At 45.0% G+C, this 24078-nt stretch overlaps 1 protein-coding gene across 2 annotated transcripts in view; it reads right to left on the bottom strand.

Moving 5' to 3' along the window:
- Positions 1-24078, bottom strand: part of LOC146854277 (zinc finger CCCH-type antiviral protein 1-like) — a 479951-nt gene that overhangs the window by 229759 nt on the left and 226114 nt on the right. For both annotated transcript variants that reach the window (XR_014981195.1, XM_085652061.1), the window contains exon 3: positions 18767-18902. Coding sequence is in view for 1 of the 2 variants with exons in the window: in XM_085652061.1 (XP_085508187.1) it covers positions 18767-18902 (136 nt within the window). In the remaining variant the exon portion in view is untranslated. The remainder of the gene's footprint in view (positions 1-18766; positions 18903-24078) is intronic.

The following is a 24078-nucleotide window of genomic DNA, read 5'->3' as shown; positions in this document are numbered from 1 at the left end:
CTCTGCAATATTTATCTCAAGTGGCATGCACAATAGTAGCAGTTTGTGAAGTGATGTACAACATAGCAACAAGAAAGGGACTTCAAATCCAGCCTGAGGTTGACAGCTCTGATGAGGAAGAACTACCACCACACAAACCAATTACAACCTAATTTATGATGCCACGAGAGCTGCTGATGGAATGTAACAATAAAACATACATAACAAGAAACTTTATCTAAGGTAAATGCATTATAACTTCAGTATAACTTATTCACAAGAAAGTGGAAGAGACTAAATGAAATTAAATACCGCAAATTGTGTTCAATCCACATTTTTAACTACACAATATAAGAAAAATAAATATTTTTGCTTGGCTTTTCACAAACATCTTTTAATGTCTCCTTCTTAACTTGGTAGGAGTTGGTTTGTCAATATTTGTCTCTGACATGTGCCATTCTCTTTCAGAAACCAGATTTCAGGTATGCTTACATCTTATCACATAAGCTCCAGACAGACTACTGTGGCTGGAAGCCTCCTCACTTTCTACAGCAGGGCTTGCCTGATCAGTGGAATGTGTTTGTATAGTTTGCAGCAGTTCCAGTGATGATGTGACCTTCCCAGGCCCTTAGCTACAACCTTGCTACAGTGTGCCATTAGTTGAATATGTATGGTTCTTCCGCTAAGTACCCCTGTAGCAGTGACCAATTCATCCACATTCTTACCATAGTTTTACGTTCTGCAAACTCCATGGCGATATCTTTTATTCTGTTGCTGAAACACCTCGCGAACTGCCCCGTTAAATGAGTTAATAGCCTCAGTTAAATTATCAGTGCTTTCAATAATGGAAACAATCCTTCATCCGTGTTTCTGCCATTCATATTTATAGTGTGCACTTGTTTGTTTTGTACATCCAACATTGATTTTCAATCTGTACAAATTGCTCTCTTGAGGGTGTTGCACCGTGTGTTAGAGTAGTCTGGGCTCTTAATGGTATTAATCTTTGCCTTCTAAGTCTTTGGATGTAGAAAGCTGTGGTGCACCATGGAGGCGGCAGTACTAGTGTGGAGGATCTTGTTGTTTGTCTTCCTGAAGGCCCTCTTCTTTCACAAACTATAACAGGCCTTGCATTGCCTGCGGGTGGGCGAAGACTACTGACGACACTACTCCGATCCTCTACCTCATCCTGATCATCTTTCTCATGGGCCTCTGATATGTGTAACTCAATCTCTGTAGTGAAAGGACATAAAAACAATATAAATGTTATTGCTTGGTGTTTATCTGCCATATAGATAAAAAAAAAGAGAAGTCTGTGTGAGATGTATGTTTCTACTTTGAAAGCTAGTATATCTTTTACATCAGTAAATAGTTGATCAAGACAATTCTTTTTTAAAAGCATAGATGCAGTTTAGGGTTGTCCTCTGATATAGGAAAGTTTTTAAAAAAAGTTTTAACAAAAAGGCTGACATTAATTAAGAATGGACTGCAAATCAAAAAATGCATTTCACCATTCAAATCAAACAATTTCATGAAATGTTCTCACTTTATTTTTTTTTAATTTGTAGAAATTAAATAAATGTTGTGCTATATTTATAATAAAGGAAGTATTATTTTGATCACAGTATAGTGTATGGTTTTTACTTTAAAAAAGCGAGCCTGAAGGTGGCTGAGGAGGTTGAGAAAAGTCAATTGAAGTTAGTCCTGATACAGCCTCTGATGTGAAAGCATTCTCAATTGCCTCATCCTAAGGTTTGGCTGGTGGCTGTTCTGGCAGCTTCCTTACTCTGACTTGCAAATCTCTCTTGAGTGTTGGAGCAAAGGTCCTACCATCTTTTTCTAATTCCGGCAACACTGCGTGCGATTACACCCTCTGCCAAAATGCACTCTTGAATTCTGCTCCAGATTCAATTTTTTGGTGTCATTGTTGGCCACACATTCCGCTAAAAGAATATCTATTTCTTCTTCTGACTCTGTCTACTTTCTTTTCCTTCCTGACTCCTCGTGCTGGCCTTCCACACTTCATTCTTGTAGACTGCAGTAGATGGTATGCCCAGTATTTGTTTCCTGGCAGCTCCTGTGCTTTTTAAAGTGATTGAAACAACGTAGCTCCTGATTCTGATGTCATCACTGTGCGACAGTCACATTTTACGAACATGAGTTAATCACTTATTGTTATCCAATATTTTAGGAAAGCGAATGTTAAGAAATCGATATTTAGAACACTGACTCAATCGTACATTTAATTTTCCGAATTGCAAAATGAGAGTTCTTAAAATTCGCAATCTAAAGTTCAGTAAATTGCACATTAGTACATCTGACCCTAAATGTGATAAGGGGCACAATAATAACACTGTAATATTTTATATATTTACATAGCACTAATTTCTGCTAGGAAGGACTGTCCGTTTCCAAGCTCTCCAAGATGAGCGCAAGCACATATACACCCTTAGGGGGAGAAAGAGCAGAAGATGGAGGGGAAAAGGAACGGGCTGGAGAAAGGAGAAAGACATTGGGCAGTGGTTGGGACCCAATAAACAAGTTTTTAAGTGCAAATGAAGCAGTGCCCGTGATAATTCCTTGGACTTAAGTTCTCTTCGGGAGGTTTGACAGAGCCAGCAAATCCCTTACTCGAGAAGTCGGTGTTCTTTATAAACTGGGCATGTTGGAATACAAATATCATACCATATAGAGCTTTCCTTTGAAACATTTGGCGTCCCATTTTTCAGAAGAAACAGAGGCAGCAGTGTTGTTTAAAAGTAGAGCAGCGTTAGCAGCCATGCCAACTGTGTACATTTTAGCTAAAAAAACACTGCCCCTTTGATACTGATTTCTTTCTTGCATCTCAACACATTGTCGCCTTCTTAGTTGTTAACCCTGACTCTCCTTATGTGACCAAGAATATTCTTAAATGCTTATGTGAGACAAGTTGATATGTAAAGAAAATTCTTCACTCAGACATTTTTTTTTTCTTGTTGTTGTACCACTCCTAAAGAAACCGTCCCCGACCCCAACGATCTCAAAAATTACCGACCAATATCCCTTCTCCCCTACCCAGCCAAAGTGCTTGAGAAAGCCATCAACCAACTGCTCACAAATACCTAGAACAATACCACCTACCAGAGGCCTCACAATCAGGAATCTGTGCCAAACACAGCACTGAAAACATGCTGATCATGGCATTAGAACTCTCCTCGGCCGAGGAGAAACTGTGGCCCTGATCTTCCCCAACCTCTCGGCTGCGTTCAACACTGTCTCCCCCCACACAGATTCTACAACATCGGCATACAGCAATACGCCCTCAGGTGGATCGCATCTTTCTTTTACTCACAGGATGCACACAGAGTTTCCAGCTGCCTCTCTTCACCTCGAAACCCCAGGACATCATACAAGGATTTTCACGTCTGTTCCGAAAACCATCATATGCGACGTACCCCAAGGATCAGCATCCCTCAGCCCCACCCTGTTCAACGCCTATAAGAGCCCCCTCGCAGACGTCGCCTGATCCCACAGCTTCAACATAATCTCCTACGTAGATGATGCTCAACTACTACTCTCATTCATTGAGGACCCCTCCAACACCAAAACCAACTTCTGTGACGCCATGACCAATGTAGCCAAACGTATGAGAAACAACTGCCTCAAACTCAACTCCGACAAGACAGAAGTTCTGATCTTCAGGATAAACACTTTCGTTTTGGACCACAGCTGGTGGCCAGCGGAACTCAGACCAACATCGACACCCACAGACCATGCTCACAACCTAGGCATCATCCTCAATAGCAAACTGACCATGAGACGACAAGTCAATGCAGTCGCCTTCTCCTGTGCAGAATCTTCAGATGGTTCCCAATCAACACCAGAAAGACCGTCACTCAGGCCCTCGACACCAGCCGCCTCACCTACACAACGTTCTCTATGCTGGCATCTTCACCCAGCTCCTCAGAAGACTCTAGACCATACAAAATGCTGCAGCCAAATGGACCCCCATCACCCCCACCTCAGAAACCTCCACTGGCTCCCCATCCAGAAGAGATGCCAGTTCAAGATCCTCACATAGGCCTACAAAGCTCTACACGAGCAAGGAACATCCTACATCCTAAACTATCGACTCAATTTCCATCTACCCACAAGACACGTGCGCTCCTCCTCACTTGCCCGCGCACACTACCCTGTGCATCTGTCTTTGCCGCAGCAGGGGCTGCTCCTTCTCCTACATCGCCGCCAAGACCTGGAATTAACTGCCCCTCCACCTCCGAACAGCACTCTCCCAGGCGGACTTCAGAATGAAACTCAAGACCTGGCTTTTTGATGGGGACATGGCACCCTCAGCACCCAGATACCCCTAGTAGTGACAGGGCAGCGCTATACAAATACTGATTGATTTATATCATAGTTTTTTCATGAAAAAATGTGTGATTCTAAATTAAAAATATTCCCATATAATGACTGTAGAATGGATGTCTCTCAGTGTTACTATACTTGGGAACCATGTCACAAGTTCATGAAGTAAAACTCAGATCTATTGGAATATTAACTATGGGGCATAAAATAATATTGTAACCATTAGATTTTTAGATTAACATTAGATATTTAGATTTTTCTATAGCACTTATTTCTGCATGGATCGTTTCTAAGCACTGCAAGATAATCAAAAGCATACATCCATAGTAGAAGAAAGAGGGAGAAAACTAGGCTGGAGAAGAGGAGTCTGGAATGCCTGTGAAAGAAATGTACCTGGGGATACATAGAGTGGCCTGGTGACCGTATATGCTCTCTACATAGAAGCAGGGACAGCAATAGCCCTACAAGGCAGGAAAGCACTATGTCCACTGCAGACTGCAGGTCTCTCAGAAGAGGTGGACCAATAGATGCTGCTCAAGATGGGAGCTACTGGAGCAGCAGGAGTTAAGGGACACCTGCATGCAAAACTCCAGCTCACACACATGCTGCTGATCCATGTGCACCGCCAGAGGCTCACTCCTCTGCACCACCGGTCCGGCATGGTGTGGGGCTCTATTCAGTAAGGTGAGTCAATTTCTGTTGTTCCATCTCTATTTGGATCAATTAATAGCATGAACTGTCAGGCCCAACCTCATTCAAAGCAGACAATCATAAGAAGAGGTAGGCCAGGTGCTGGACATGTCTTTTACCACAGTGGCATAAAACAAAATGATGTCCCCCCTACAGAATATAATGAGGGGCTCCTGAGTCCCCCATATCTCAAAGAAATTCATTGACTTTGGCCTTAATGTGGGCCCCCTGGAGGCGTGTAGAACCTCAAGGGGTAGGGGCCTCCACAGTGCCACAGGGGTTCGTGTTACACCCATGTTCTACTGAGTTTCCCTCTGTAGGAAAGTAGGATCTGCTTCTTATAGTTACCCCCACTTTTGGCTGATGTAATGCTGTTTTTGACTAGTCTGACTGGGATCCTACTAATCAGGAGCCCAGTCTATCTGCTTTCTCCCTAAACTGTTGTAGCATGTACTTAGGTACACCCCAGATTGGATACTGGGGTACCCTTGTCAGTCCCTAGTATATGGTACCCATGTACCCAGGGCATATGTACCCCAGAGGTCTCCCATGGGCTGAAGCATGTATTATGCCACCCAGGAGAGACCATTCAAAGTGCAACTACAGGCCTGCCGTTGGAGCCTGTGTAAGTTGGTGCTTTCAACACTTACATTACTGTATCTAAGGGTCACTGCACTTAAAACCTATACAGCAGGCCTTAACAATCCTGAAGGCAGGGTGCTTGGTTCTAAGTGAGAGGGTGCCTCTGCACGAGCATAACACCCCTGCAGCCTACGGAGTCCATTCTCCCGGGTTGTCAATGAATCAGGCATTTACTAGGATAGAGGGGCATTATGTGACCGTGTGATGATCAACTCGAAAACGGCTGAAACTAACTCGTGTTTGGTTCAAACATGTTGGAATTATACCCTCACACTGGTAATCGGTGTGGGTGGTATGATTCCACCTTCTGGAAGAACCTTCCATTGGGTCCTCAGTCTTCCCGGTACCGACTTACTAGTCCCGGACAGCACAAGATGGTTGCTGCCGACCAGAGACACATTTCTGCCCTCCTGCTGCTTAGCCAAGCACAAGCAGGGGAAGGAAGAACAATAGGTATACTGTCACAGGGAGGTGCGACCACCTCCCAGACATGATTTAGTGTATTGGAGCTGGGTGGGTGCACTTGCCAGCGCCTGAAGTCTGCATGAGGAGCACATTTGGTGTCCCTGTGCATAGTCCAGTTCAAACCACTTCTGGGAGCCATTGGCTCCCGCTCTGGTGTAAAACTGGACAAAGGACATGGGAGTAACCTCCCCCTGTCCAGACCCTTCCCTGGGAGAGTCCACTGAATCTTTCCAACCCTTTCCTGAGGGTACTTAAGGGCTTACCTGGGTGTAGGTCCTTGGATTCGTCGTGAACAAGATTCAGAATTGAAACCACTGCACTTTCACTGTCTAGGCACTCTGGACTTCGCTGGATTTCATTTGGGCCTGCCTTTGTCTCCCTTCCAGTCTCCTGCTTTGTCCATGCCGGTGCACCCTCCAGAAACCTTCCAAGGCCTGTGAAGCATCAGGGACATCCAAAGTTATCTCCCTTGGAGTGAAGGAGTCACTCCCCTGCATTTGCAGGCACCGCAATGACCGGTCTGCAGATCCTGAGCTTCTCCAGACTCCGAGGGCTCTGCAACTCAGGTGGTGGTTTGCGATGGCTCCCGTGGGCTACTCTCCCCTCTTATCAAGTTTGAGGTCAGTAGTCCTGGTGGGAGTTGCAATAACTGAACCCTTGGGTACCGCGTCCCCTTTGCAGTTGCAAAGGCTTGTTGACATCTTTGCAAGAGGATCTTCCGGCTCCGAGTAGCCCCAACCTCGAGCACCTCCAGTGACCAGAGTCTTCAGCTACAACACATCGTGTGTATAGTGGCTTGCATCTTTTGGTGATCTGCTTGAGGTCCTCTCGCGACTCCAGTGCCTCTGGCCTGTGGGTTCACTTGAGGGTCACACTTGTTTCCTTTGGGCTTCCCGGATTGCTTGGGGCCTGCCCCGACTTCCCTGCTTGTGGTGAGTCTCCTGGACCTTGCTGGTTTGAACCGTACACTTTCTTGACTTCCTGCGTGGGTTGCTGTTGTCAAGGCTTGTTGGTACTTCCGCTGGACATCGATACCTCAGCACTCGACATCCTTCGTGGGACAGCTCGTATCCAGCTGCTGGTCATCCTCGACGTCCCCTGGTCCCTACAACTGTAGAGTCAAGGTCACCAAATTCCATCTTGAAGCACCCAACATCGGTGGGCATTCGTCTATCGAGCCCCTGGTCACTACCAAGTGACTCAGAATCTGTCCCCTCTGCTTTCAGGTACTCTTCGACAAGAATTCATGTTTGGATTCCAACGGACACTTACTTCCCTTCCAGCAGCGACACTATCCTGAAGTCCTCCATTGGCTTTGACGGCGGTTTCCGGCACCACTTCATCAGCTTCCCTGGGCTAGGTAACGTAGGTACCTTGGTATCCACTGATGGGGTAGCTCTCCAGCCTACTGTCTTTCCTATAGAGTTGTACGTTGTCCGCGGTCATGTTAGCACACTGCACGTGCCCTCCTTTGGTTCCCTAACTCTCACCTTGGGTGGTTCCTTGGGGAACCCAGCGCTTCTACAACCTCTTGAAATTGTCTTGACTCCAGTCGTGGTTCTTATACCACTTTCTTAGTATATGGTTTGCCCCCCCTCCCGGGCCCTCTGTGTATTAGTGCTATTTACTGTGATTGCTTTGCTTTAACATTGTGTGTTTTGGGTATATCTCCGTGTAGGAGATACTGTAACGTACTAGAGAGTATTAGATAATAAATACATATTTTATAAATATCTTGTGTGGTTCTTTTTCATTCAATCTATACTATAAGATTGTATTCTGGTAAAACAAGCTGCTTCAAGACTAAGCCTGAAGGCTGCTCTCCACACCTACCACTTGGATAGCTTTCTAAGGTTGTCTATGACCACTAAAATCAACATAAGGGTTGTCTGGACAGGTGCAAGGTGCCCACTTACTTTAGTGGACAGCATATTCCAGGCCAGCCTCTCACACCTTATGTGGAGGATAACCGCCATTCTGGCAGCCCCCTCTTGCCACGCAAACATATAAAATGCGTGCAGCTAATGCACATCAGCAACCACTGACTCACTGAAGCATTATCAGTACCCCACTCCTTCCTGCCCTTTCCTCAATATTCCCTCCAGCAGCAGAACCCCACATATACCTGACCCTTGCATGCTCACTCTTCTGTTTAGGTCTTGGCTAGGCAGCGCATGTGCTATCTCGTGGAGAGATGCTGTATACACTATAGTGGGGGATGCTCCACCCACTTTCCGCCCATCTTTTTGATTGGCTTTATTCATAAAATCTGCACTCTGGTGTTTGGCTTTTTAGTCCCGCCTCCTGACGCCTTCATTTTGCTCCTTCCGAGGCTATTGGCCCCTTTACTTAAACACTATTTCCTGTCCTTTGTCCTCCCCGCCGCACCCTCGTGCAATTCGTCACTTTTCACCACACCCTCACACCCCCCCACTCGCATTCGTGCCTTCTTAAATTACAGCAGTCCTATTTGTAATGCAATACGTCTTGCGTAAATGCGAGTCATATTGCATTGCAAATGCTTGTTTGAAAGTAGTGCACAGTCATTTAGAGGCAGGCCCCGGCACCGGAAAAGAACCCTTGGTTGCTCCAGAAGACTTTTTTTACATGGAGCCTGAGCCAGCAATTTAGCGCTGCTCTTAGTTTCTTGTTCCCACCCCCCTCCTGTTGTCCAGCAGAGAGTAACAGAACGTTAGCCAAATACTATACATATTTCTGTATAAGTCTACAGAAAGCTCAATTTGTATTTTACTTAAAAAATTAAAAGGTTGGAATACGTTAACATTTCGCATAGTCTTCTATATCTTTTCCTCTGCGGTGTAATTGTAAGATGGCTGCTTGGCTAGCGATGGGGCGCAGACTGACTCGTCAACGAGTATATTCCCTCTTTTATGTTGGCAGCGCCCGTGTCACGACCGGCTGACGCTCGCTTTTGGACCGTTGCTCGTTTCCGGAGCGCCAACTTCGAAGAGATCTTCAGGTCCTTCATTGTCAATAAATTCAAGGAGATACAGGCGGAGACAATGAGCAGGTATCCCGAGAGAGAGGGTGTTGGAGATCAGCATGGGGTTGTTATCGAGGTGGTAGTCAGTTGGGATACGCAAATGGTAGGAGCTGTGGGAGGAAGATGGAGCTGGGCGGGGAGCTAAGGGCCGAAGTACAGGGTTGAGAGGGAACTTCGGCGGTGGTATATGGATTGAGTCGATTACCAGATCAATCAATCAATCATAGCATTTATAAAGCGCACTACATACCCGTGAAGGTCTCAAGGCGCTGGGGGGGGGGGGACGCTGCTACTGTTCAAAGAGCCAGGTCTTGAGGAGTCTCCTGAAGGTTAGGAGGTCGTCGGTCTGCCGCAGGTGGATGGGGAGGGTGTTCCATGTCTTGGCGGCGAGGTGGGAGAATGATCTGCCGCCGGCGGTCACTCTTCGGATGCGGGGGACGGTGGCGAGGGCGCGGTCTGCGGATCGGAGCTGGCAGGTGGGGGTGTAGAGGCTGAGTCGGCTGTTGAGGTACGCTGGTCCGGTGTCGTGGAGTGCCTTGTGTGCGTGGGTGAGGAGCTTGAAGGTTATCCTCTTGTTGATGGGGAGCCAGTGCAGGTCTCTCAGGTGGGGTGTGATGTGGCTGCGGTGAGGGATGTCAAGGATCAGGCGTGCAGAGGCGTTCTGGAGGCGTTGGAGCCGTTTCAGGAGTTTGGCCGGGGCTCCTGCGTAGAGTGCGTTGCCGTAGTCCAGTCTACTGCTGACGAGGGCCTGGGTGACCATCCTTCTAGTTTCGGTGGGGATCCACTTGAAGATCCTGCGAAGCATGCAGAGGGTGTTGAAGCAGGAGGAGGAGACGGAGTTGACCTGCTGCGTCATGGAGAGGGTGGAGTTGAGGATGACCCCTAGGTTGCGTGCGTGGTCGGTGGGTGTAGGGGGTGCTCCTAGTGCAGTCGGCCACCAGGAGTCGTCCCAGGCCGAGGGGGTGGGTGCGAGGATGAGGACCTCCGTCTTGTCCGAGTTTAGCTTCAGTCGGCTGTTTCTCATCCAGTCGGCGATGGCCTTCATTCCTTCGTGGAGGTTGGTTTTGGCGGTGTGGGGGTCTTTGGTGAGGGAGAGGATCAGCTGGGTGTTGTCGGCGTAGGAGATGATGTTGAGGTCATGCCGTCGTGCGACGTGGGCGAGCGGTGCCATGTAGAAGTTGAACAACGTTGGGCTGAGGGATGAGCCTTGGGGTACGCCGTAGATGATCTCGGTGGCTTCGGAGCGGAAGGGGGGGAGGCGGACCCTCTGAGTTCTGCCGGAGAGGAAGGAGGTGGTCCAGTCCAAGGCCTTCTCTTGGATTCCAGCGTCATGGAGGCGTGTTCTTAGTGTGCGGTGGCAGACCGTGTCGAAGGCGGCTGACAGGTCCAGTAGGATGAGGGCCGTGGTTTCTCCGTCGTCAAGCAGGGTCCTGATGTCATCGGTGGCGGCGATGAGGGCAGTTTCGGTGCTGTGGTTGCTGCGGAACCCAGACTGGGACGGGGCCAGGATGTTGTTTTCTTCGAGGAAGCTGGTCAGTTGTTTGTTGACGGCCTTTTCAATGACCTTCGCCAGGAACGGGAGCAGGGAGATCGGTCGAAAGTTCTTGAGGTCCTTGGGGTCCGCCTTGGGTTTCTTGAGTAAGGCGTTGATCTCTGCGTGCTTCCAGCTCTCCGGGAAGGTCGCTGTCTCAAAGGAGATGTTGATGGTTTTCCGGATATGGGGTGCGATGGTGCTGCTGGCTTTGTTGAAGATGTGGTGTGGGCAGGGGTCTTCCGGGGATCCGGAGTGGATGGTGTTCATGATCTTGATGGTGTTGTCGTCGTTGATGTTGGTCCAGGCGAGCAGGCGGTTGGTGCGGGTGGTGGTCGTGGGAGCAGGGGTCTCGCGGTTGCCGGGGTGGTGACGGCGTCAAAGCTGTCGTGGATGTCTGTGATCTTGCGATGGAAGAAGGTGGCCAGCGAATCGCACAGGTCTTGTGACGGTGGGATGTCGTTGGTGTTGGAGCTGGGGTTGGAGAGTTCCTTCAGGATGCTGAAGAGCTCTTTGCTGTTGTGTGCGTTGTTGTCTAGGCGGTCTTTGAAGGAGGTCCTTTTGGCGGATCTGATGAGGTGGTGGTGTCTGCGGGTGGCGTTCTTGTGGGCTGTGTAGCTTTCTGGTGTTCGTTCACGGATCCAGTTTTTTCCGAGTTTTCGGCAGGTTCGCTTGGAGGCCTGGAGGTCTTCGGTGAACCAGCTGGCTCTCTTGATGGTGTGGGTGTTGGGGGGTTTCTTGAGCGGGGTGAGGGTGTTGGCGCACTCGTCGATCCATTGTCTAAGGCTGCGGACTGCGGCGTCGGGGTCGGTCGGGTTTGCGGGTGGGCTCTGGGCGAGGGCAGTGGTTAGCTGGTCCTCGGTGACCTTGCTCCAGCTGCGGCGAGGCATCTGCTGGGTGTGCGGTGGTGTGTGGTGGGTTTCCGGAAGGTGAAGTGGATGCAGCGGTGGTCGGTCCAGTGGAGTTCGGTGGTGCGGTTGAAGAAGACGTGGGTGCTTGCTGAGAAGATGGGGTCAAGCTTGTGGCCGGCGGAGTGGGTGGGTGTTGTAACGAGTTGTCTGAGTCCGAGGTTGGCGAGGTTGTCGATCAGGGTGGAAGAGTTGGAGTCTTTGTTGTTCTATACAGCTCTCTTGGACGGTGAGTGTTTTACGGTGAGGCTCAGGGAACGGCGGCCGTTCGTGTGTGTTCTCATCCCCAGGAAATGCTGCATTTTAACTTTGGGCCCACTTAACGTATGAGGCTGAGCGTGCCCACGCCTCTTATTCTGATAGGACGAGTCTCCGAGGAGTGGTACCCCCTTGGGTCTTTAAAAAAACACAACACAACAGTGAGTGCTATTTCTATGAAAACCAACCGAACGGAAATACAAACAAAACATAGTGCACATGTGTTGTTGACCGTAATACTAGAACCATTGCTCTCATAGAGGGTGACGGCGCACGTCTCTAGCGTTGCATGTTTTCGTTATATATAGTCTGCCATAATTAGTCACGTGACCTCAAAGGAGAGTTAATACCCATTTCAGCATTTTATTGTAATTTTACTAACGTCCGTGATTCATATGTACCATAAAAATGTAAGACACCGCGAGTCGTTGTTCAAAACAGCTCCTTTTCTGCTGCACCCTACATCAGTCTTACCTGATAATCAATATCCATATTGCTTATCAACAACAGAAATATCAGTGTACTATGTCTTATGGATAAAAGTTTTCCATCATCTATGGCTGTGAAGAAATATTTAACTAGTGTGGAATAACGTGCCTTATGTATATTTTGAACAATAACGTAGGTTAAAACAAATACCATAAGAATAACCCCGTTGTCTCTAGGCAGATTAAAGTTGTAAGCTTGGCGTCCGGAATCTGCCACATTGTGTGCAATACTCTTTTAATTTAATTCCTCTGCTGAAACTGTGTTTAGCGGCTGTATAATTGCACTGGGGAGGAAATCACTGGCATGTGCCTCTGTAGAAATGTAATATAAATGAGCTTACAATATGAATGTGTATGCTCTGGTGGCAAGCGCTGTAATAATGAATTCCCATGTTAAAGTGAATGGATATTTTGATCAGCATTCTCTAGTTTTCCAAATAGGAAGTTTACCCAGTCCTCTTTCAGTCGGGCATAGAGACAGGCTGATACGTTGAAAAGGCTCATGACATATACATACGTACATATGGGTCGGCCTCATTCATTTTTGGTGTGTCTAGCTGTCATTTTGCTGCTGTCCACAACAACATAATTATGCCTGAACACAAGTGAACTTTAGTGTCAGGATTGTAAGTTAGGGCCCGATTCACAAAACTAACTTAAGACAAAATCCTAAACTTACCACTTTTGGTATTCACAGAAGGCATTTAGTAGTAGTAAAGATAGGATTTTGTCTGAAGTCTGTCTTAAGTTTGTCTTAAGTCTGTCTTATGTCTGTCTTAAGTTTGTCTTAAGTCTGTCTTAAGTCTGTCCTAAGTCTGTCCTAAGTCTGTCTTAAGTCTGTCTTAAGTCTGTCCTAAGTTTGTCTTAAGTCTGTCCTACTACTCTTGGTATTCACAGAAGGCATTTAGTAGTAGTAAAGTTAGGATTTTGTCTTAAGTTTGACTTAAGTTTGACTTAAGTTTGACTTAAGACAGACTTAAGACAGACTTAAGACAGTCTTAAGACAAACTTAGGCCAGACTTAAGCCAGACTTAAGACAGACTTAAGACAAACTTAGGACAGAGGTAAGACAGACTTAAGACAGACTTAAGACAAAATCCTAACTTTACTACTACTACTAAATGCCTTCCGTGAATACCAAAAGTAGTAAGTTTAGGATTTTGTCTTAAGTTAGTTCTGTGAATCGGGCCCTTAGTGCCTTAGTTTGCCAATGCTTTTTATTATTCCTATTCTTTATTGTTTTTATTTATTTACTAATATTTTGTACTTATCCTTGTATGTTTAAGCTGTCTTCATTTTACAGTAATTCCAAGACATTAGTAACTTTTTTTGCGTCTGTAAGAACCATAATTTTCTGTGATGTACATAAAACTAAAAGGGTATCTATAGTTGTTGTAAGGACACCTGTCCATCAAAATCAGAAATACATGTCCATTAAGATGATGCGTGATAGTTATTTTTAAAATTTAAACATGTTTTATTGCAAACCACTCTTATGCTGCCATATTTGGGAGATCTTTATGGTGAGTGAGGCACGGGAAAGTTAAGCTGCCAGAATCAGAACTAATTAAATTTTTTCACAGAGTAAAGAGGGACAGACGAGTTTTGCCGCCTGATTTTGCTCCCCTTATTGAAGAAGGCTGTTAATTTACAAAACAGGCTGAAAGTTTCGACTTCACGATGAAATTCATGGTGCAACTTTGGTCCTGAGGATGGTCTCGGTGATTGACCTCTCAATAGTGAGACCGAAACGTCGACGCAACGACACTTCTTTTACACAACTAATGCGCATTTGATGCCGTTAGAAATTACATTTGTTTGAACTGATTGATTTCAACATAGGGCCAAATGTGTATGGCTCGTATCTGTTTGTAAAAAGTGTCATTTACTACTGCTTATGTGATTCAAAATGAGACAGTAGTGTTATGTTGCCATTCATGAAATGTTAAGTGGATTGTTTCATTACTTTATCAAATGAAAATATTGAAATATGCAAAATAATTTTTGATAAAATAATATAAAAAATGAACTTGGGTCATTTTGAAAGTTTTCTTCCATTTTGAGTTTCTTGTTTGAGTTCCTATAAATCATGATCACGTTTGTGACTGTTGAAATAATCAATTTAAGGTGAATAAATCCTCAAGGTTTATTTTTGTTTTTTGATTGTATCTACCCAATTCCTTGTGGAATATTGGGTTGCCCTATTGTTATATCTAATATTTGGGAGACAGCGTGCTTTCTCCAATTTTGTGGTATGTTTGTGCGATAAAAATGTTTTGTGCAAGGTGAGCTTGGCAAGGCCTGGCCTATTGACTTTGCCAGTGCTTGTTTTATGTTCTAGTATTTTATTTTTTGCCTTTTAATGATTGTTGGTTGCCACAGTTGAAGCTTATCATTGGTGCTAATTGTTGTGCATCTGGGAATATGGTTGGTATAATGAGACATGTTTTGTGATGAAGTAAGGTGATGCAGTTTTTGGGTTGATGTTGATCAAATGAGCATGAACATGGCCTAATTTGAAGAGAACTCTGCAGTCAATCTCGTTTTGTACTTTCGGGAACGTTGTTGATTTCCTGTGGGTCAAACCTTTGTGACTCTGAAAATCTTTACTGTTAATGAAGAGAACAGATGCTGAAACACTTCACTTATTTTAGTCAGGTGTAAATAAATATTATTTTTAACTGTACAAGTCATTAAGTGGATATGACTGTATGGCAGGAGTTAACCATATTATACACTTGCTGTGAGATATGTGGTGTTTACAGTGACCATGTTGGTTGTCTTTCTGTGTGCGTTAGCTTTAAAATGGATAATCTTGTTTCCTCTTATTCCCTCTTTCTGTCTAGCTTCTTCTCACTTGCAGAAAACCACGCCTTCAACAAATCACCCTTATCCTCTCCTTGCCTTCCTTTATTTGTTCCCCTGTGAATGTAGTCTTTTACTGACTTTTTTTATTCCAAAGTGCCGCCTCGGGATGGAGGAAAAAAGTTCTAAATACAAAGAGAAACAAGCATTTGCAATGCAATAGGTCTCACATTTACGCAAGTTTAAGCCATTGGCATTATAATTAACAATGCCTTTTATTTATGTTTTAAAAAACAAAAATAATAGGCATAGCTTAAACTCTCGTAAATCCGAGACCTAACGCATTGCAAATGCTTGTTTTATTCTGTTTTCTCTTTAAACATGGCATGCCATCAAACAACATATTCAATAACACAGCTACATAGTGTAGCACATACAGAGCCTTTGGCAGTTCAGTGGTACAGTATATAGTCAGTTTAGACCCAAGTTTTCTATCTTCAGCCAGTGCAAGTCTCAACAGGCTAAAACCTTGGCTTTCAGGGGCCTTATATGATTGAAATATCTGCAGCATCTCCATTCATATCAAGGTTATAATATTTACGCCAGGGGCCCAACATTTTACGAACCTTCCTGGGACAGGCTCTTGCCTGATATGTAACCTTCTCTGCCTCTATGTATAAGTCCATTCCCAGCTTACATTCCTGAAGGGTAGGTGATTCAGGGGCTCCCCAATAGCATGCCACATCTCGCTTTGCAACTACCATGCCTAGATTTCCAAAGAGGAGCTCGCTTCTGGGTATGTCTACTTCTGTGGGTATTCCCAGGAGGATGAATTTAGTGTCTCAATAGGTACGGTGACTCCTGGTATCTTGTTAAGTTCCTCAACTACCTTATGCCAGTAAACACTTATCTCGGGGCATGCCCATAATTTGTGTAGGAAGGACCCTGTCTTGTCTCCACACCCAAACAGTTGGGTTTAGTGGCCTTACCAAATCTGCGAAGGTGGGCCCTAGTATAGTATATTCTATGGAGGACTTTAAATTGAATAAGACGCAGGTGGGATTTGATTGCCATCTCTCTATAGTGCATCAGGGCCGCCTCCCAATCTGTAGAGTCTAATTCGCCCACTTCATTTTCCCAGGTTTCTTTTAGTGTCGTTAGGGTGTCAGGGATATTATTTAGGATAGTCTTATAGGTCCATGATATTGCCTTCTCAATTGATTCCCCTTGGAGGATCCCCCCTTCAAGAGTGACATATTTCTGGAGATCTTATATCACTATATTTTCTGCCTGCCAGGCATGTTTTAATAGCAGATATTTGAAAGACTGGGTTATGTGCAAACAGTATTCCCACTGTAGGGAGCTAAAGGGAATCAGTGTGCCCTCTTCGATAAAGTCCCCTTCTCAAATTCCTTAACTTTCCAAATTCTTTAAGGTGTGTTCCCATCCATAGAGGTGTATCCTATGATTGTCTCTTTTCCTTTTTCTTTAGCCTTTCCGTCCCCTTTCCATGCTGCCATGGTCACCTAAGTTGAAGCCAACAAACTGTTCGACTCCTTGCCCCCATAAATGTAATGTAGGTATGAGTGCTTCTGATACTTGGTTCTTTCCAACATTTAAATTGGGTGATTTCCAGGCTGATATGCCCACTCATTTATAACAATTAGATGTGCTACCCAGTAATAGGCTCGTACATCCGGGAGTGAAAATCCTCCATTATACTGGTTCCTCTGGAGTGTCCCCAGTGCCACCCTGGGATGTTTCCCATTCCACAATAACGTTCGGGTTTCACTATCGAGAGAGACTGGCTGGGAAGAGCCGTATTGCATCGCCGGTTTGCCTGATTGATGGATTAACACGATGGTGGCGCTTCATAGTTCTGGAGGCAGAGTTCCCATTTCTTTAGCTTCACAAAACATCTTAAGAAGATTTGGGCCAAAGACTCTGGCATTCCTTTTTTAAAAGCTCCCCCGGTACACGGGCCTGGAGTTTTCCCAGTCTTTAGTTGACTGATGGATAATCCGATCTCCTTTTCTAGTGTTTTCCTTTCATGTCCCTACAGGGTGGGGGCCGGGACTTGCTCTAAATATGTCTCTATTTGACTATCTTCTGCTAAGGGCCGCACCTTATAAAAGGCTGCGTAGTATCTTGTGAACTCAATTGCAATTGCAGGGGCCTGGTAAAAGAATCTTCAATCCCAGTTACCCTTCTAGCCTCAACTGCCATCCTAACAAACCATGCCAACAGTCTACATGCTTTATCCCCGACGTTGTACAGGCAGTGTTGCTGAGACAGGTCATGTCCTTGGTATCTTTCTGTGCCAGCAACAGGTATTCCCTATGTAATATGTCACTTTTACGCAGGACATTGGGGTCCGAGTGGGCTCCGGGCTTCTTCTCTAACTCCGTACGGGTGTGTTCCAATTCTTCTATCTCTTGTATTTCTCGTTTCTTTTTGTGCTTTATAATATTTTGTGTCCTTATCTCTGAATACCACCTTATATGCCTCCCAGAGGATCACGGCAAACAATACTGAGTTCTTGTTTTCAGAGAAGTGTCCACTCTAATTTCTTTGGCGACTCTGGTATCTTTGAGTTCCTAAGCATTTAGTCTCCAAGTCGTCGTCCCTCTATCTTTTCTGCTTGTTCACTCTTGAGCAGAACTCCACACCTTCCTTCCGTCTTCACTCCTTCCTGCAGTAGGGTGCAAAAATGTCTATCCTGGCAAATACGCTCTAACCCCCAGCAGCGCTTTCTAAGTGGTCAGCGATGAGAGCAATGATGATGACCTCCCCAATGCAGCAGAGCAGCAACAGCTGTCACATTCACATATTTGCAGTGTCTAAATCATACCTACAACTCCATCGATAGAGGCATCATTTGCTAACTTACTTATAAGTGGGTATATTTCCAATGTGAGTAGTGTGTGAAAATCTGCCTTTGTGAAGTGTTTGTCAGGAGTAAGCTGGACTATAAGTGGGAGGGGTTTTTGGTGTGAAGGTTCTGCCAGTGGGGGGTTTGCTGTCAGCAGGGGATGGCTGTCAGCAGTCTGTGCTTTACTTATTCTGCTTGTAGCACAGTCTGCACTGCTGTTGCCCCTGGCACTCTTGTTGTGTGTGTAAGGATGGTATCCACTGCGTCTGCCCATGCTCTGCTTGTTCTGTGTATAAGGAAGACATATATAGCTCCTGTCAGGTGGTCCTTTTTCTGTGGAGGCTGCTCACTATGTTGTACCTGTTCTTTGAGCGAATAAAGGTTGCTGTTAATACTACTCTTGTTCTAAGCAAGAGGGAGCCTTGTGCCGCTGCTGATCGCATTACAAGCAGTCATCAATCAGTGAGGTTAGCGTGAGACCTATTGCTGCTGTCCTGTAGCTGTTCTGCATGTGTAAAGAGAGTGCTTTGCTGCTGCCCATGTTCATATATAGTCTGAGTAGTAAGTAAACTTGGAAAAAAGTGTAACTGTAGAAAAGTCAATCGTTTGCCCTTGTCAATGTTTGCTGTGATGCTGTTGCTTTGTACTAATCAATTAGTAGAGTCACAGTGTTACCCTCAGAAGGGCCACAGTGGTCTCCTCCTAGGACAGGAAGCCATGAAAGGTTGGTTTAAAGCATCCATGATACAAACAGCGCGTATGACTGTAGCCTGCGCAGCTCACCTCTGGCAGACAGGAGGGATCATTGAGTTGTAGCAGAACGCGCAGCTCCTTTTCATTAAGGTTGTTGATCTCATTGGCCTTCAACACAGCTCTGTTGCCCTCAGCATGGATGTTATGTGAAAACTTACAAAACCACCTGAAAGATAAGACATGGAAAACCGAGCATTATCATGTTAAACTTTTAATGGGGAAAAGAGAGCATTAAGAATTAACCTGCGGCTGCAAAACTAGCAGGTGCTTAGGTTCAGGTATTGTTTGCACACGATTAAATAACTGGTGTAAAATAATATAGAAAAATATATGCAAAAAGTAAGCAATAAAGTATTGAGCACATTATTACACCTAAAATGATCGCTGCTCAAGTACGTGCGAAAAAACCTGCATCCGGGTCTGGATGGGCATCAATGTAAAAAATGTGCCTAATTTCAAGTTAGCAGCAGGATCAAAACAACACTGTCAGAGTCATGTTGGAAAATAACCTATATTCCTTAACTTAAGGAAGGTTCCAAATACTGCACATTGCTTCCACTTCAGAAGAATGAATCAGGTGTGTGCTTCAGGATTTCACCCACATGTGGCTGGGAAATACATTCAAAAGATAGTCTCCATGATTTTACACAGATATTACATCATGGATTTGGGAACCTTAGGTTTAACTAGTGTCTATCTTGCAGGCAATTTCCGGCCATACAATGTATGATTGCTTACTCAACAAGTTGTGGAAATGAAATGATTTTCTTGCCAGGCATGCCATTTCATGGTGTGTGGCTAGATGTATACATCATTCGGGCTGATTCAGTGCTTTGGCCAGATTAGTGCCCGGCTGTAGTGCTAGAGGCACTCTTATGGTCAGACACTCTGTGATGACATTTGACTACCATCATTTTAATTGACTTTGGTGTGTTATTTTATCCTAGCCTGAATGTATAAAGACCTGCATATGCCTTGTTTTTCTTAAAGGTTTCTTTCTTGTAATCTTGTAGTTTTACAGTGGGAGCTGTCACCGTAGAACAGCCTTGCCAAGAACAGAACGTGTGGGATGTGCATTTAACAGCATGAGAGAGAGAGATGTGTGGAATGTACTTTTTGGTCTCAAAGTGCAGTGTTATGAGCAGTGGTGCAAAAATGTGCACTGTGTTGTACATTGGGAGATGAAGTATGTGATGCTATAGGCAGTGGTGCACAAATGTGCATTATGTTGTACATTGGGAATAATTATTAAGTTCTTACTTTTGGCTTTGACATGGCCTCATGTCATCCTGAATTCTGACTCTGCCTTGCTTCAGCTTTTCTGCATGCACAGACAGGTTTGCAAGTTGTTTGGGTTAATCATATTCAAGGATTGTTTTGTGAGAGATTGTTTAATGTACCCTGGAAGGCTTTTGTAAGCTTCGTTAGGATAAAGGCTGGAACATATGAAAATGTAGAGGGAACGTGGGAACTCCTTCCTGCCATGGAATGCTTGCCTGGAAGCTGGTCAGTTTCAGTAAGTTTTCTTGGCACAGAGGGGAAGATTCTCGAACCTTCTAGTGTGTGTTTTGAGACTATAAAGCTGAGGGTTGTTGACAGCCGGGGTGGGAGTTCATTTGCGGAGTAGACATACTGCCACAACAATCTAGATTTGTATCCTGATCGAGTGTCCATTGCCAGGCTGTAACGGGCTCCCCCATCTTGAGTTGGCAAGGATGTCGAGTGAACGATCAGGTGAGGTGATTTTTTTCTGACTAGTGCCATTGTGATGCATGGTTCCAGTTGCTGTGGTCATTTGAGGTGCTTTCTTTGTGATGTGTGAATGAGTCAGAGTGCACATCCAAAGTAATAATTTGATGTATTCAGTGTATATATCATGCTGATCTCTTGCAGGACGTCCAGTATATTTGCTAGAGTTTTATCTCATACTATTTGCTGCTTGTTTATTCATGTTATTATCCATGCGTTTAACTGTTGCATTTACCAAGTATGTCATTATTGCTTGCATATTACCTACTGGCGGTCGCCAGTAGGTATAGTTAGGACCAAGTTTCCATAGGAAGAGCATTTTTTATTTTGCTTATAACTTTGGCGTCGTTTGATGAATCTTCATGAAATATTCCAAACTAATTCTTTGTTCATATCAGCTCCTATGCTGAAAGTTTGGGGGAGATTCGTTAAGGGGGGGCCAAGAAAAAAGGGGGGGTCCCAAAACGTGTTTCTCCATGTTAATTTCCATAGGAAACTTTAGACAAGGCTACAGGTCGAACGGGTGAACGGAATTACCCCAAATATGGCAGGGAGAAGGGTCTTGGTCTAGAAAGCACGCTTTTGTTTATTTGGTGTAAATTCGTTCAGTAGTTTTGGAGATATATCGAAATTTACAGATATCAATATTTGGGAATTCTGCCATCTGATTGTGCTGAGGCGTTACCAGCACAAGCTTGCTGCTTATTGGCTGCGAGCGTTGCGAGCGGTTGCAACTAGGAAGTGTTGGCAGCCATTTTGTGATTCTGTTGAAGCGAGTAAGGGGGAAAAAGGGTGAAAAAAGGAGGAAAGAGGAGGGTAGGAGCACTGTAACCTCTGTGGGGTGTTTAGGGTGTGCTATACAGGGGTGCGAAGCGAACTACTCATCCCTACCGGGCTGAAAGTGTTGGGCTACGGAAATTAAGTGAGGTATTGCCTAGAGTCTGATGCTGCTAAGGTGAGCTGCTGCGGGACTCGGGGATTAAAGTGTGAGCCCAAACTGTTTGTCTTATGTTGTGAAGTCAGGTGCCCTCTCCGTTGCACCACACCTGTAGAAGTAGTGCCAGCATGTGTTTATACCTACTAGGATGAACTACTGAACCCTACTGGTCTGAAAGTGCTGGGGTACGGAAAATATGTGAGGTATTGTCTAGAGTCTCATGCTGCTAAGCTGAGCTGCTGACAGACTCGGGAAAGAAAGCGTGAGTCCAAACTGTGTGTCATATGCTGTGAAGTCATTTGCTCTGGACGCTGTGCCACATCTGTGCAAGTAGTGTCAGCATGTAGTTATACCTACTCGGACTCGAATATTGTAAGTTGTGTATGGTGTTTAGGGGGTGTTATACAGTGAGTGTGAAGGTAAATTTGCGCGTTTCAAATCAATTCGGTATTTGGAAAGTGCAAACTACTCACTTGTACGGGTCTGATGGCGCTGGGGACGTAAGCTGAGCTACTGCCGGACTCGGGGATAAAGGCGCTGAACTACTGACCCCTATCGGTCTGAAAGTGCGGGGTACGGAAATTAAGTGAGTTATTGCCTAGAGTGTTATGCTGCTAAATTGAGCTGCTGCTGGACTCGAGGATGAAACCGTGAGCCCAAACTGTGTGTCCTATGCTGTGAAATCATGTGCTCTGGGCGCTGTGTCACACCTGTCCAAGTAGTGTCAGCAATATTTTATACGTAGTAGGAGGAAGTTTTGATTGGAACATGGTAACTTGAATATGGTGCTGGTAAGTGATCAGCAGCACTTGCAAAGGCAGTGCACCCAGGACATGCAGCAGACGTGCAAGGTATAGGTGGACGTGAATGGAGTCGACCATGTGTTCGGGATACCCTGCTATGCGTCAGTGGCTCTGCTTGTAGCTGCACTGGCTTGCCGTGTGCCAGTCTTGTGGATGAAATGGCACAGCTTGGGTGCAATGAGCCGGGTCTGTGTACAATGGGTGCAGGGCAAGGTTGTGGTGGAAGTACGTGTGAAGGCCATTTCATGCACGCGAACTACGACGAAGGACTTTTGAGTGTGGGATGTCCACTCGTTCTCAAATCGGGCAGTGGGTAGTGTGGGAGACGGATGCAAATATTATCATATCTGTCAGGTGGGGCTGGCTACTTGCAAGTTCCTTCTCAGAGCAGCAGATGTGTTAGCGCAAGATAGCTCAGACAAAGAACCTTTCATCCTTACAGTAACTTCTCCAGGTGCATTCATACAGGATGTGTACAAAGGCCGGTCGTCGGTGTTGTGGGATGTCTGCGACCCTGGTCATCATGGATGAGATGCCCAGCACGTGGCACATGGGCGGGTTCACTGTGTGTTACGTTGCCAAACAGCTGCTCCTCCCTCCAACGAGCCCCCACACTTTTGTGCCCTGCGCTGTTGTATCCTGTGCACTCCTACGACACATCTTTGTAATGCCTATTGGCGCATGTCCTGTGGCATTCGATTCGATTCAATAAACTTTATTTCGATTCATAAATAGAATCATAAAAGTATAAACAGATTTAAAAGATTACATAAAATTATTTAAAAACATATTATATATCCATATTAAATTTGCAATACATTTAGACTAAAAGGGGTTCCATTTAAATACAAATCCACAAAGTAGTCTATTACAGAAGATTTCCAATAATAATACTGTTCAATATCGATTTCTAATATTGAGTGCCAATCTAATAAAACTAAGCACAGCACTACATATAGCTGGAGTTGACAAGGACAGTAAATACTCATAACCCTCTTTATAATAACGGGATCCAAGAGTTAACAAAACAGGCTTGATGAACCGGTTTCTTGGATCTTTATACAAAGCACAAAAGAGGATGAGGTGCACAGTGCTTTGTGAAACCTTATCATTACAAGGGCAAGGGGGTAGTCTCTCACACCACCACCCTTGTTTTGGGAAAGCAAAAAGAAAGTGCAGAGAGCTAAGACGGAACCTTGTCAAGTAAAAACGCCATTGAGTATGCATGATATTCGATAGGTAAAACTGCTGCTGCAGCTTGCCCCTATTATATAGTGCATGCTCACTATTTCTTAACATACCTAACCTGGTACAATACGTGTTATTAATCATTAACTTAGATTCCTTGCCAACCATTTCGGGATTTTGAAATATATGTCCCAACCCAATCTTGTAAAGGGTTTCCCTTACATATAACAGCCATGGGATCTCCATAGAATAATCAAGCTTAAGGCAGTCTTGTAAGATTTCCTTTGTGAGTTTCAATTCTTCAGACCGCCAAACCTTGCTCCATAGCAACATAGGAGAGGCATGGATAATATCACTCACAATATCAATACCCACCTCGCTATGGCAGAAACTATTTGAGGTACCAGATGGGACAGATAAAAGGCGCTTTATAAATTTATTTTCCATAACTTGGATCTTGTCACAATTTTGTATCCCCCACACTCCTGCACCGTATGTTGCAACAGGGAGGCATTTTGCTTTATATAGAGTTTTTAGTTCTGCAATCGGCTTTTGACCCAATTTACTGGAAAAACGAAAAAGGGCCTCTATAGATTGTGTAGCCTTTTGAGCGCGAGCTGATATTAAAAGGTCCCAACTCAACGTTTTGTTAAATAAATTCCCCA

This window comes from Triturus cristatus, chromosome 4_1 (genome assembly GCF_964204655.1).
Source record: "Triturus cristatus chromosome 4_1, aTriCri1.1, whole genome shotgun sequence".
Classification (NCBI taxonomy): domain Eukaryota; kingdom Metazoa; phylum Chordata; class Amphibia; order Caudata; family Salamandridae; genus Triturus; species Triturus cristatus.
The sequence above is the reverse complement of the archived record's forward strand: the minus strand, read 5'-3'. Positions and strand labels throughout refer to the sequence as shown.